Source organism: Montipora foliosa, unplaced genomic scaffold, assembly GCF_036669935.1.
Source record: "Montipora foliosa isolate CH-2021 unplaced genomic scaffold, ASM3666993v2 scaffold_76, whole genome shotgun sequence".
Classification (NCBI taxonomy): domain Eukaryota; kingdom Metazoa; phylum Cnidaria; class Anthozoa; order Scleractinia; family Acroporidae; genus Montipora; species Montipora foliosa.
Window position 1 is genome coordinate 65,001 of NW_027179824.1, and position 12,500 is coordinate 77,500.

The 12,500-nt window shown below is 37.3% G+C and overlaps 1 protein-coding gene across 3 annotated transcripts in view; it reads left to right on the forward strand.

Annotated features, from left to right (window-relative positions):
* The window catches only part of LOC137990272 (E3 ubiquitin-protein ligase DZIP3-like), a 23,271-nt gene that overhangs the window by 212 nt on the left and 10,559 nt on the right, over positions 1 to 12,500 (forward strand). The window contains exons 2-3 of one of the 3 annotated variants that reach the window (XM_068835663.1): positions 5,456 to 5,613; positions 6,166 to 6,277. In XM_068835663.1, the coding sequence (XP_068691764.1) occupies positions 6,175 to 6,277 (103 nt within the window). In that variant the 5' untranslated portion in view covers positions 5,456 to 5,613; positions 6,166 to 6,174. Of the gene's footprint in view, positions 1 to 3,375; positions 3,555 to 5,455; positions 5,614 to 6,165; positions 6,278 to 12,500 lie in introns of all 3 variants that reach the window. The other 2 variants (XM_068835664.1, XM_068835662.1) reach the window with 2 other exon arrangements.

A 12,500-nucleotide genomic window follows, 5' to 3' on the forward strand; every position in this document is an offset into this window, starting at 1 on the left:
CAAAATATGTACCTGCACCACCTTGAATATAATCGAGATTTAAATCTTTTTACAAGTTCTTAGAGCTGTAGCGTCTTTCGTTTTGAAAATACAGCATTTTTAATTTCCTTGTTCCGCCTTGCGTCAGTTGCGTGACACCAAGATAAGCCAAGTGGCTGTTTGGTTGGAAACAAAGGCGTCATTAAATTCTAAAATGAAAATCGCAAAATACCTACCTGAACCACCTTGAATATAATCTAGAACTTTTACAAGTTTTTAGAGCTGTAGCGTCTTTCGTTTTGAAAATACAGCATTTTTAATTTCCGAGTTCCGCCTTGCGTTGCGTGACACCAAGATAAGCCTAGTGGTTGTTTGGTTGGAAAAAAAGAGGCGTTTTTTTTAAACTTTCAACAGTTGTAACGTGTCAGATCTTAAGAGATTGTGTTGATGCGTATGAGTATCAGCTCATGACTGAAAAGCACGCGTTTTCATAGCAAAGCAAATTCCAAATGATTTTGTTGATTTCCGGCGGCCATTTTGGTGTACAATCATTTAATATTAGTACACCAAAATGGCACCTCGAAAGCCCACTTGCACCTTACAGGCATTGTGTGCCGTGGAACAATTTTCATTTATGAAAATCCCGTCAAAGCTGAAATTCATCAAATCAGATTGCTATGATAAGCAATGCGAATTTCCACAACAAAACAAACGGTAGATAAGCCTGTCGGTTAGGTGACCCTATTGGGTTGAATGATGGAACGGAGTGGTGGAACGGCGGAATTGCGGAAAACATGGAATATTGTAAAATATGAAATATATGGAATATTATAAAACACGGAAAATATGGAATATTTTGAAACAAGGAATATGTGGAACATTCTAAAACACAGAATATACAGAATATTCTAAAATGCAGGATGAGAGGAAAGTCTTTTAAAAAGGGATATAAATAATATGTTTTTTTGCCCATAAGTAGTCTGGGTAGGATGAGTTTTGAAAGTTTTGAGTTTTGAGTGAAGCTTCAGCATTTGGCTAAGTAGCCTGACTTCAGGCTGTTATACACAATTGCGGTCTCATTCACACAGAAACCCTTCAAGCTATTCCTGCCAAGCCAACCACATGCTGGCAACGTCAGACCACAACACCAGGAACTCTGTCCCCTACTCTTTTTGACTAGTGTGTGAGATCTTTAATGTCCCAAAGAGTTAATGAACAAGGGCTGTGAGACGGGACCTCAGGCTAATCATCCTTATCCAAGAAGACTAGAAAGTCTAACCACTTGCAGATGTAGTTACAAAGGCAGCCTTTTCTCCTCAGTTATTGAAAGACTCTGAGTGTTGGTCCGGCCGGGGATATGAACCCACGACCCCTTGCATGGAAGTCCAGTCCGCTCTCGATTGAGCAAACCAGTCGGCGGAACATAACTTCGGATGATAATTAAATACATTTCCTTGCGACAAAAGATAAAAAATGTGTTACAGAGAAGAGTTCACCCCTGGGCGATATATTTCCCTGCTTCCGTTTTTGTGCCTCTCTAAGCCTGCAAACAATTTCTTGCTATAAGCCTGTCATACATGTATGTCAAACCAGGGACAAGGTTTGACCTGACCTGCAGCTATCCTGGTCGAACAAAAATTTTTTTCCACACTTATTAAGTGGGATGCCTGTGGCAGACTACTTTATAAATTGCTTGGTGTCTCGTTTTCATTGTCTTGTTTTTCTTTTTTTTAATTTGTGAAAACTTTACACAGTATTTATTTTAAGCGAATTGGAACAAAAACGTTGTTTAAGATGGGCTGATTTTTTTCGCACTTTCATAAAGCATTTTTCTGCCACTATGATTAAATGTTGAATTTGTCTTCTAACTTCAGCTCACTTATGAAATTTTCTGCTTTTACATTATAGCATTTAAAATCTAAAGAGATGCTTCTGTTATTTAATCAATAAATGTCAATGGAGTTTTCATGGAAGCGATCGTGACTTGACTGGGGAATTAGACATTTTTGACATTGTAATTTTAGCGAAATAAAAATCGGTCAGTGTAAACTGCAGACTGCAGACTGCAGACCGGGGGTAAAATGCAGACCGAGGTTATAACGTAACTGTTGAAAAAGCCCAAACCCATTAGAAATGCTAACAGTTAAGCCTAAATATTGTTTTAGGCCCAATTAGGCCTAAGGTTAGCATTTCTAAGGGGTTTGGGCTTTTTCAACAGTTACGTTATAACCTCAGTCTGCATTTTACCCCTGGTCTGCAGTCTGCATTTTACATTGACCGAAATAAAAATTGGTGTCAAGATGGTTTTCACAGTGACATGAATTTTTATCTAAACAAGGGTTGAAGATGAGCTAGAAATAAAATAATTTTTTTTTCCAGTTCGGTAAACTCTTTTGTTTCGAAAATACAGCATTTTGAATTTCCGAATTGTCACCTTGTGTGAAATCACAATACAAAGCTGGTTGAAAAGCATGTCTCTTCCTATGATTTTCAGAAGTTTTTAACATTTCAAGTACATTACAAGATGTGTTCAAACAAATGTACTTTATCTCATGAGCAAAACTAGTAAGCGCTTTTGTGGCAAAGTGAACTCCAGGTGTTTTCGTTGATTACCGGCCACCATATTGGTGGACCACGGACAGTCCACCAACATGGCGGCATTGTGTGAAATGCTTCGGCAAGTTAATGACTGAGAAAGGATGTACTGCACAGACCTGAGAATTGGAGAAGTGGTTTATATAATTATTATTTCAAGTTGTTTGCTTCTTTTATTAAACGGTTTCGAATTTGTTTTTTGTGGCATGACAATGAAAACAATCTAAACATGCGTGCACTGCCCAATGCTGTTTTGGCAATATTGCTGCTATTGTTTTGCCATTCTATTCTCACGTTGTTGCTTCCTTTTTTTGCCATTCTAGTCGAACAAAATACATTTGTTCAAATCCTGAATAATGTTAACTTTTCTAATTTAGTTATTGAAATCACGGTGAGGAATGTATTTTGAGTCCCTGAAAATTCGCTGTAAAACTGGTCATAAAATCTTATCAGTCCAATGCAAACACAAACAACATGCATTTGTGGAACAGTACCCTTGTTGATTTCACCGTACATTGTGTGTTATTTAATTTAAATCAATGTAAATGAGTTTTTGGGGAACACCTCGTGCAAACTTTGAAATCCAAACTGCATGAATATGGACGGGAGTGTTTACATTTTCGGCATAACATTACTAGTAAGATGACCTGAAACACAAGTTGCAAATGAAAACAAATCAAAATGAAACTTGGCCATTATGCATTATGGCCATAATAATACATGTACATATTAAAAGGCCACCTTCGCATTTGGCTTTCTTGAGTGCAAATATATATATATTTTTATTTCGTATTGTAACAGAAGATCCTGGTCAGCCTGTCTGGTCAGACTGATCGTTTGCTAGTCAAAACCTCAAATGTACCCGACAAATGTCCAATGACCAGTGCCTATTTGCGGGTTTCCGGTCTCTGTCGATTGTGCCAAAACATCGCAGGCGCACTTTCCCACACTAAGAGAAGGAAAAATGTGGAAAGACGATGGTAAGTGTCTCAATTGCCTTTAAGACATGTACAAACTGTTATCATTTCTTTTACAAGCTGATTTGCTAAGTCAGTGCCTTTTTTAAGGTCTTTGCTACAAAACCTAATACATAGACCTAATCGGCTAACTCAATGTTGTACCCAATTCAAACCCTTTGGGAATAAAACGTTTTGTTCCAGGTATTTCCATATCATTTAAATATGAATGTTATATTATCATGCAAATACAAAACACAAAGAATCTTAGTCCCGGGAGATTTGAATTGGGTACAACATTGAGTTAGCCGATTAGGTCTATTCATACACGATTTCCCTAGAAGGTGTTGTTATGATATGTCACAGGCGGACCACCCTCTGTCGGTGTTTTTGTTATCGATCTGTAGAAGGATAAATACATTACAGCGGTTGCAATTTGCTTGGCAATAAAGTTTGAAAGCAAATAATTCAATGAAAGAACAAGCAAAGTGTCAACCAAGTCCTGCGTTATGTTTTTTTGGTCGTTCTAAGCTGTTTTTAGGAGTCATTTTGCGAGATGTTTTCTTGATCGCCAGTTAGAGAGTCAAGAACATTGATAAGGCAGGCAACACCTAGCTGCAGGCCTGTGACCTCATCTAGGGATGTCCCCATACCTTCGCTGAATTTGAGCTTCAGTGCTGTTGCCAAGCGTTGGGATGCCAACGGTCACATTGCACTGATTAGTAGATTTGAATAGACTCAAATGCTTCAAATTCCTTTGATCTGGTTTCTTGGACCGATCATGTTGAGAAAGCTTTATTATAGATTTAAGGATCGCCTTTCTCTGTGAATTTTCCTTCTCTGAGTGTGGGAGAGTGTGCCTGCAATGTTTTGGCACAGTCCAAGAGGCACAAAAATGAAAGCGGGGACACATATTGCCCAGGGGTGAACTCTTCTCTGTAACACATTTTCACATCTTTTGCCGCGAGGAAATACAAAATTATCATCCGAAGTTATGTTATCTTACCCAGAGAACTCACGGGCAAAAACTGTATTATTTTATTTTATATCCTTTTTTTAAAAAACTTTCCTCTCATCACGCGTTTTAGAATATTAGATGCATATTCCGTGTTTTAGAATGTTCTGTATATTCTGTGTTTCAAAATATTCCATATTTTCGGTGTTTAAGAACATTCCATATATTCCGTATTTTAGAATATTCGGTGTATTCCACATTTCTGCCGTTCCATTATTCTGTCAAATAGGGTCACCCTGTCAGTGGAAGGTAGGTCTTTAAAAGTTTTGTGCCAGGACGTTTCGGCCAATAACTAAAAAATGGTGTACCACACAGAGTTGAGAATTTGAGAAGTTGTTTATGTATTAGTCTTTTATAAGACTTCCTTTTCTCTCCCTTTTTCATCGAATGGTTTAGAATTTAGTTTTTTGTTGTGAGGCAGTGGAAACGATCTATAGGCAGTGGCTATTATGGGACCCATATACTGACCTACATGTATAAATTATTTTCTTCTAATAGAATGATTATTACAGGTTCTAAGGGAAATAGTCAAAACAATTGTACATGGACAGGACCCACCATACGTCGAAAAAGATGGTGGTATCTTCTTGTACCCCATCCCTCCCACCTTAAAAGATGGTCTCTTGGTTGTTTAACCCCCTCTCTGTCAAGAGTAAGCACTGACGAAAAGATTCAAATCTCGCTGTGCTGACTTCCTGTAGAAGCCTCATTTTCAGTATTCAGGTCAATAATTTTCATCAAGTAAATGGTGTCTTGTATACCACCCCTCCCCTTAAACAAGGTGGGTCCTCTTCGAGTACACTTGTTTTGCCACTTCCCTAATCCTAACCTTGAACGACATAGCCATGCAGTTATTGAAAGCTAAGCATTTTAAAGTGGGTGCTTACACATAAATAACTGTTTATCTCAGTGCTTTTTGAAATGGGTGCCAGACTAATGCGAGAAACACAAGGCAGGTCAGATGGCTGGTGACATTGAACAAAGGAGGTATTTCGTCAAATTAAAGAGGCATCAATGCCGTTGTTTGATAGCTGAACTGTACATGTATATAAAAGAATTTATGAAAAGGTAAGACTTTCTGAGTGTCATTGAACCTGTAACAATCATACTAAGAAGACTCTTGTATGAATAGCAAGTGTGGGTTGGTGTATGGGTCCCGTACAAATAGCCACTTTGTGATTTTATTAGTTTTACGCAGAAATACATGTTTTAGGCTTTCTTTTGCTCCAGAATTGGCTTTGAAGCTTAAAATTTATGGTCTTCATGATCATTAATGTTACGAAAATATCATACACTAATAATCTAAAATGGAGTGATTCTAGAATACCCAGCCACTATTGCATTCTTGTAGTGGCACGAACAATCATCTGCTTGCTACCCTGAACTTGTTCACCAGTGAGGAATTAATGTTAGGCACTGGAGTGGTACACCGACCTATACATGCTATTCTCCCCCCGTGGCACCCAATCCCATTATGGCTTAATCTTCTAAAAAAAATCACACTTTCTATAGTTGAGGAAGTGCCTGATTGATATCCTATGAATATTGTTGTTTTTTTTTGTTACATCATGAACAAACACTGACCTAGTTTTAACAATTTTTCTTTTCTTGTGCATATAGTGAGGGAAGATGTCAAAAAAGCCTGAGAAAGGTCAGAGGCCAGTATGGAAGGTCGTCAAAGACGTTAGTTTGGAATTATTTCGGGGGAAGGAAAAAAACCGTCAACATTCTGGTAAAATTTTTCTACATGTAGTTTGTGGTACATAACAGCAATATATCTTAATGACAATCATGATGCATGGTTTCTATTAAAAAAAAAAAACAAGGGCTAACTGATTTGATTTTCAAATTTGGTGAATGTGAAAAATACATGAATTTGGTGACATTATATATATCATGCATATATATTTGCCAAAAGAAATGTTTATATCATTAGAAAGCTTATATGGGGGTTACCAAAAGAGTTACCAAAAGAAAGTTACCAAAAGAGTTAAACATGCAAATGTTGTTAGATTTGGAGCTTTATCCCATGTTAAAAAAACAATATGGTTTAAAAGGATACCTTCATTCAAGTAAAAACAGGCATCTCAATTAAAGTTGAAATTTATTATTTTTGGTGCAAAACAAGATTCTAATTTCACAAAAATTGTATAACCAGATGTCTAGATAACACAGAAGATCTTTCAGGAGGTTTTTAGCTGATCTAAATTGCCTTTTTGAGCAAAGTTTGAGAGCAAAGTGAGTGTTAATTTATGTGGAAAAATAGCAGTTTCAACAGGAATTCTTAAATCCATATTTTCTCCAAAAAAAAAAAAAAAAGATGTACATAACTTTGAAAAAAAAAAATACAGTGCATCTGGAGACATAGTAGGCTACAGTGTGCATCTGGACAAATTTGAGCAAAATCAGTTTTTTAGTTGTGGCTGTCGAAATGTTTGCAGTCATGTGCTAAGCTTGAACTTTCTGTGTTGATACACATGTAGTCCATGGGATTTCACAACATACCCGAAGTCCTATTTCAGTTTCGTGTCATCTCTTGTTAAATGCTTAGGATAAATTGTAATCAGGTTATTGTTAATATAGTTTTTAATTTCAAATACTAGCATTTCTATCAATACTAGTGTAACTTATAATACTAACCTTACATGTATAACACTAATAATAATTATTCCTTGCAAGAATCTAAACATTACTGACACAGCACGTTACGCATCTCCGAAAAACTAGCCAATCAAAATCACTTCCGTTAAGCACTTGACCAACCTCGTTCCCAGGGTCCTCTCGGCTTTCAATATGGCGGCGGGTCTTGAGAAGACCCTGGCACACAGTGAACTAAAAAGATCGCTGATTGGTGCTTTTCTCACATGAACTCTGATTGGTTTAATGTCGAAAGAAAGATGGCGGCTAGTGAGGAGAGCCAGAAGAAGAACAGAATTCGTGTTTAAATCATTTTCAAAATTGTAGCTGTTCCGTAAGAAGCAGCTGCAAATTAACAAGCATAACAGTCAAAAATAATTCACCGTTTTTTCATGTTGTACGATGATCTACATCAGGCCTCGATTCCAATTAAAACTACGCTGGCTTTTCAAGGCCTCTGGCATAGCGATCGCTCTATAATATAGAAGGATATAATGGTGTTTGAAAGACGCAACGGTAATTAAGTGATTTTATTTCGTACGTACCTTAACGTTTTGGTTCATTTTGGCGTCTCTCAATAGACCAATTTCGATATATTAAAATTCAGTCCTAAACAAAAGACATCATCTCGAGGCTCTGGGGAATAAATATAAGGATTTGTATGAGTTTATTCCCCAGAGCCTCGAGATGATGCCTTTTGTTTTGGACTGAATTTTAATATATCGAAATTGGTCCATTGTAATTCCTTGACGCGAGTACTGTTACTGCTGTTCAGTGTTTGCACCATGTCAGATTGTTACAAATTACAAAATTGTGCAACAGGGTTCATAGATTATTGATGTGGTTGATTTAGCAGTTGTATGTGGTTCTGTTGACTCGTGTGACAGCTGCAACGAAGGCGGGTCTGTTAAATACAGGTGAAGACTAGAGGTCGCTGGTCCAATAATCAACAACTAAGCCAAAAGTTTCCCCGAGACCTGAAACAACATTTTTGTTGAGTGATTAGCGCTAGCAGACACTTTTGGTGTTGTTTATTTGTCTGCAGCACGGTGACATGTACACTCACCAGTGGAATGTGACCTGTGTTTTATTTCAATAGACCTGCAGCTGCAGTAATCCATATTCTTTCCCATCCCTTCCACACTCTTCAGCTAGTGGTGCACAGAGAGATCTAGCTCGGTCGGTTTTCATCGTTGCCTTTTACTTTCATTAATAAAAAATATTAATCTCCTCACCCCAAACAAAGTGCATGTCATCTTGTAATTTTCCAAGAGAGTTATTTAAGATTGTGAAGTCTTAACAATAATTATTATTCTTGAAAATAATTTTAAGGCTTATCCTTATAGTCTTATTGACCTGTCAACTTGCTAACGACTTCAATTTTTGCTTCTTCTGATTTAAAAATATAAATATGTATATTAAACAGTATTCTTTAATTTTGTACACATTACTTTTTTAGCATCACACTCCTTTGAGTTTTCTTGTACTCCAATAATTTAAGTTGAATTATTCGTTTTCAAAACATGCTTTGAAAATATTCTCTAGCATTGCTCAAGTTGTGGCATTTTAATTACTGTCTGAAGATGTGGTACATCGAGTGATGTGGGGGAAGATTGCGGACTGGACAGGGGGATTGGGAAATAAAATTGAAGGTGACAAAGCACAGGAAATTTGCAACTTCACCAGCAACAAGAAACTATTTCACAAAAATAAATAGTGTTTTGTTTCTGGAATGGTAAGGGCAGGAGAAAACATAAAATACTGTAGTGTGGGTCATTTGGTCAGTCATATATATATTTTGCTTTGTCTATCGAAACTCTCAACAAAGAAGGACAAAAATGTGGACGCAAACTATCTGAGCGGTTAGAAGCCTGTCAAGGAATATTAACCATTAAAGAGAAGAACATAATGATACTTGTCTACAAATACCTAATTTTCCTTCAAATGCCACAGCATAAAATTTCAAATTCCATTTTCTGTGAATCTTCCATTACTTGTGGTACATGTGAACCTAGGAAGTTACCAGTACTAGCTTTAAAATAATAACTGGTTCCTGGAAAACCCAATTTACTACCGGTACTACAACTCACCAGTGGGAAGATTGTTTACATTACTTATTACCATGAAGAGAGATAGCTTTGGATTTTTCAACAATATGTCCCTTTAATATAACCGAAAATCATTCAGATAGTGAAAACTTCATATTTATGACCCATTTCGTTCACTTTCATGCTTGTCAGCATTATGATTTGCTATACTTCAGGTTCACATGTTCACAAGTTTGTTTTTACGTCTCATAGATGTTCAGATGTTCAATTACAAACTCTGTTTTGAATGATCACTCTACTTCATTGTATAAATAGTTCACCCTGAAGTCTAAATAGATACAATTCGTTTCTGAGTAAATGAAATGAAACAAAAATGTAGTTTAAGGAATGGAGGCAAATAAAACAAACCGTGCCATTGTCACTGCCTCCGAAACAGCAGATTAAAAGCCAGTTTGATAAAACAGCAAAGATCCACCCCTAACCCTGGGCTCATTTGACAAGAACTGCTAAAGATGATGAGATGCTTATGTTTAGGACTTGCACAAATTGTGCCCTTTTTTAATTAGGCTCAACAGATTTCATGAGCAGCATTCCAAGACATCACATTGTCTTCACTGGTAGGACAAGACATGGAAAAGATCTTTTCATAGCTTGAAAAGTGCAAGAAGCAGATTGCTAATCCTATGGAATAGCATGTTCAACAATGTACATGTGCTTGATTATGTCAACTTTACCACAAAATGGGTTTCGACAAAACACTGACCCCCGGTCAACTGACCCCCTTACTGACCCCCTACTGACCCCCTATAAAATCAATGGGAAAATGAATACTGCTTACTTAAGCCTCAACAACCCTTTTTAAACAGCATTGTTCAACAGCATTTAAGTCTAAGCATCCATTTTAAAAAGGTTACCTTACATGAAGTAATCGGCCATCACAACAATAATCGAAAACTAACCTTTTTAAAATGGGTGCTTAGACTTAAATACTGTTGAACAATGCTGTTTAAAAAGGGTTTTTGAGGCTTAAGTAAGCAGTATTCATTTTCCCATTGATTTTTTAGGGGGTCAGTAGGGGGGTCAGTAAGGGGGTCAGTTGACCGGGGGTCAGCGTTTTGTCGAAACCCCCACAAAATATATTTACAAATTATAACAAGTTGTAAGAATCAGAATGTGGGCACTAAACATGCTGTGGTTCCCTGTTGGCAATCAGAAGACAATTAAAATACTGATTTTAGACTGACATGACAAATCGATGAGATGAGAGATAAAACCACAATACAACAATCTAATGGTTTCAATGTGAAAATGAAGTACCACAGATATATATGTGGTATAATAATACTTCCTTTTAGGAAAATAGCTTTGGGTCAATGTATACTGGGGAAAGTCGTTGTCAGAAGGCTCATATACACCGATAAGAAATCAGATAATCATTCAAGTGTATGAAAAATTAATGATAATTAGGTTTAATTGATTGAAAATAAACATGCAATATAAACTATACATTACGGAAGACAGCGAACACACCTCCGTGACTAAATAGCTAGAACCAGGGCTTTGATTAAACCTTAGCTCACTGGATTTTAAGGTAATCAAATGTCTGTGATGCTACGGGTGAAACTGTGTGCAAAGGCTGTTTCCAAATTAACTGTTTAAAAATCACAGCCTCGAGAAATAATAGCCGTCTATAAAATTGCATTGGTTTAAAATAACATGAAATGAAAAGAAAAGCAAGATTTCTCTGTCATCTACCGCATTCTCGTTGCTCGTGCATTCATCCATCCGTATTTTTGGTTTCTTAAAGCAAAGTTTACAGCTTTGGGTTCCCCCTTCGTACTCCATTTTGTTTGTTGGCAGTTGTCGTACCCAGATTTCTCTCACCTTATTCTTTGCCGCCATTTTGATATGCATATTTGTCCAATCTTGATCACGTGATCTGCTGTGTGCCAGGGTCTTCTCGAGACCTGCCGCCATATTGAAAGCCGAGAAGACCCTGGGAACGAGGTTGGCACTTGACAAATGTATCAACTGCCATATGTCAAAGAGCGCTCGGCTGGAATTGTGTAAATAAACTTTTCACCGATATATAAATGCGCAAGGTTTGCGTAGTTGGTCTTGAAAGTCTACTCGCAGTTGTGCTGCTATGGTGCCACTGTTCTTTGAGATTACATACAAGGAGTTTTCTTTTTGATTATTTTAAACGGAAAGCCAGTCATGAATACATGTAGTTATTGCTCTTGATCACCAACGCCTTCTTTGTAAAGAACTGTTAATTGTTTCACGTTTTTTACCGAGTTTAATACAACAAATATTTACTGCTGTTTCTGTTGGAGAAATATCGGAGAAAGTGTCAACTGCTTCCCCAGGGATCCACTTTCGCAGTCGTCCGGTCGTTCCAGACGACTAAAAACCCGCCCGGATCATAGTTAGTCGGACGAGTATAAGAACTCCAAAGGTCGTCCGTTGGACGAGTGATGTTTTAATAAATATCTTTTTATGAATGCCATCAAATGTTATAATATAGAATGTACTTTCGTTCTGATCGCTTTTCATTCAATGGAAACTTCAAGGAAATAAGGAATAAACATGCAGCTTTTCTCAGCAATGAGATCTCAGGTTTGGGCGCCATCTTTGACCACGCGGTATCTTCCTTCAAACGATTGCAGGCTTAATTTTCATGTATCTAGCCGCTGGCATGGTTGTTAGCAAGTCGTTCAACAAAGAGCAAAGATTCGTGGTCTCGGCTGATACAAGGTGTGTCGCCACCTCCGGCAAAAAGGAAAAAAAGTGGAGCAGAACATGCTGCTTACGAACAGGAAAAACACAAAATCTTGATAGCGTATAAAAGGAAGACTTACTTACTTACTTTATTTATTTATTTATACACGGTAAAATCTTCAGTGTATATTACAATAAAAAGTTTCATTACAACTACAATGTACACTGTTTTACAAGATTGCCGTGTGGGAGCCCGACCGGCACCTACTATATAGTTGGTCAATTTCCCTTTTAAAGTATTCTAGGGATTCTGATTGTCGCAAGCCGATTGGCGAACTATTCCATAACAGTGCTCCGCTATAACAAAAAGCACGCTTGCCATAATTTGTGCGCGGCAAAGGCAACTCAAGTTTAGCCTCTACGTTCCTTAAGTTGTATTGCGTACTGCTGGTACTGAATGAATCCTGGAGGTACGCTGGGGTGAGTCCATTGATTGTTTTAAACATTAATGTAGCTTTAAGCTTTTGTCGGCGAGTAGTTAAATCATCC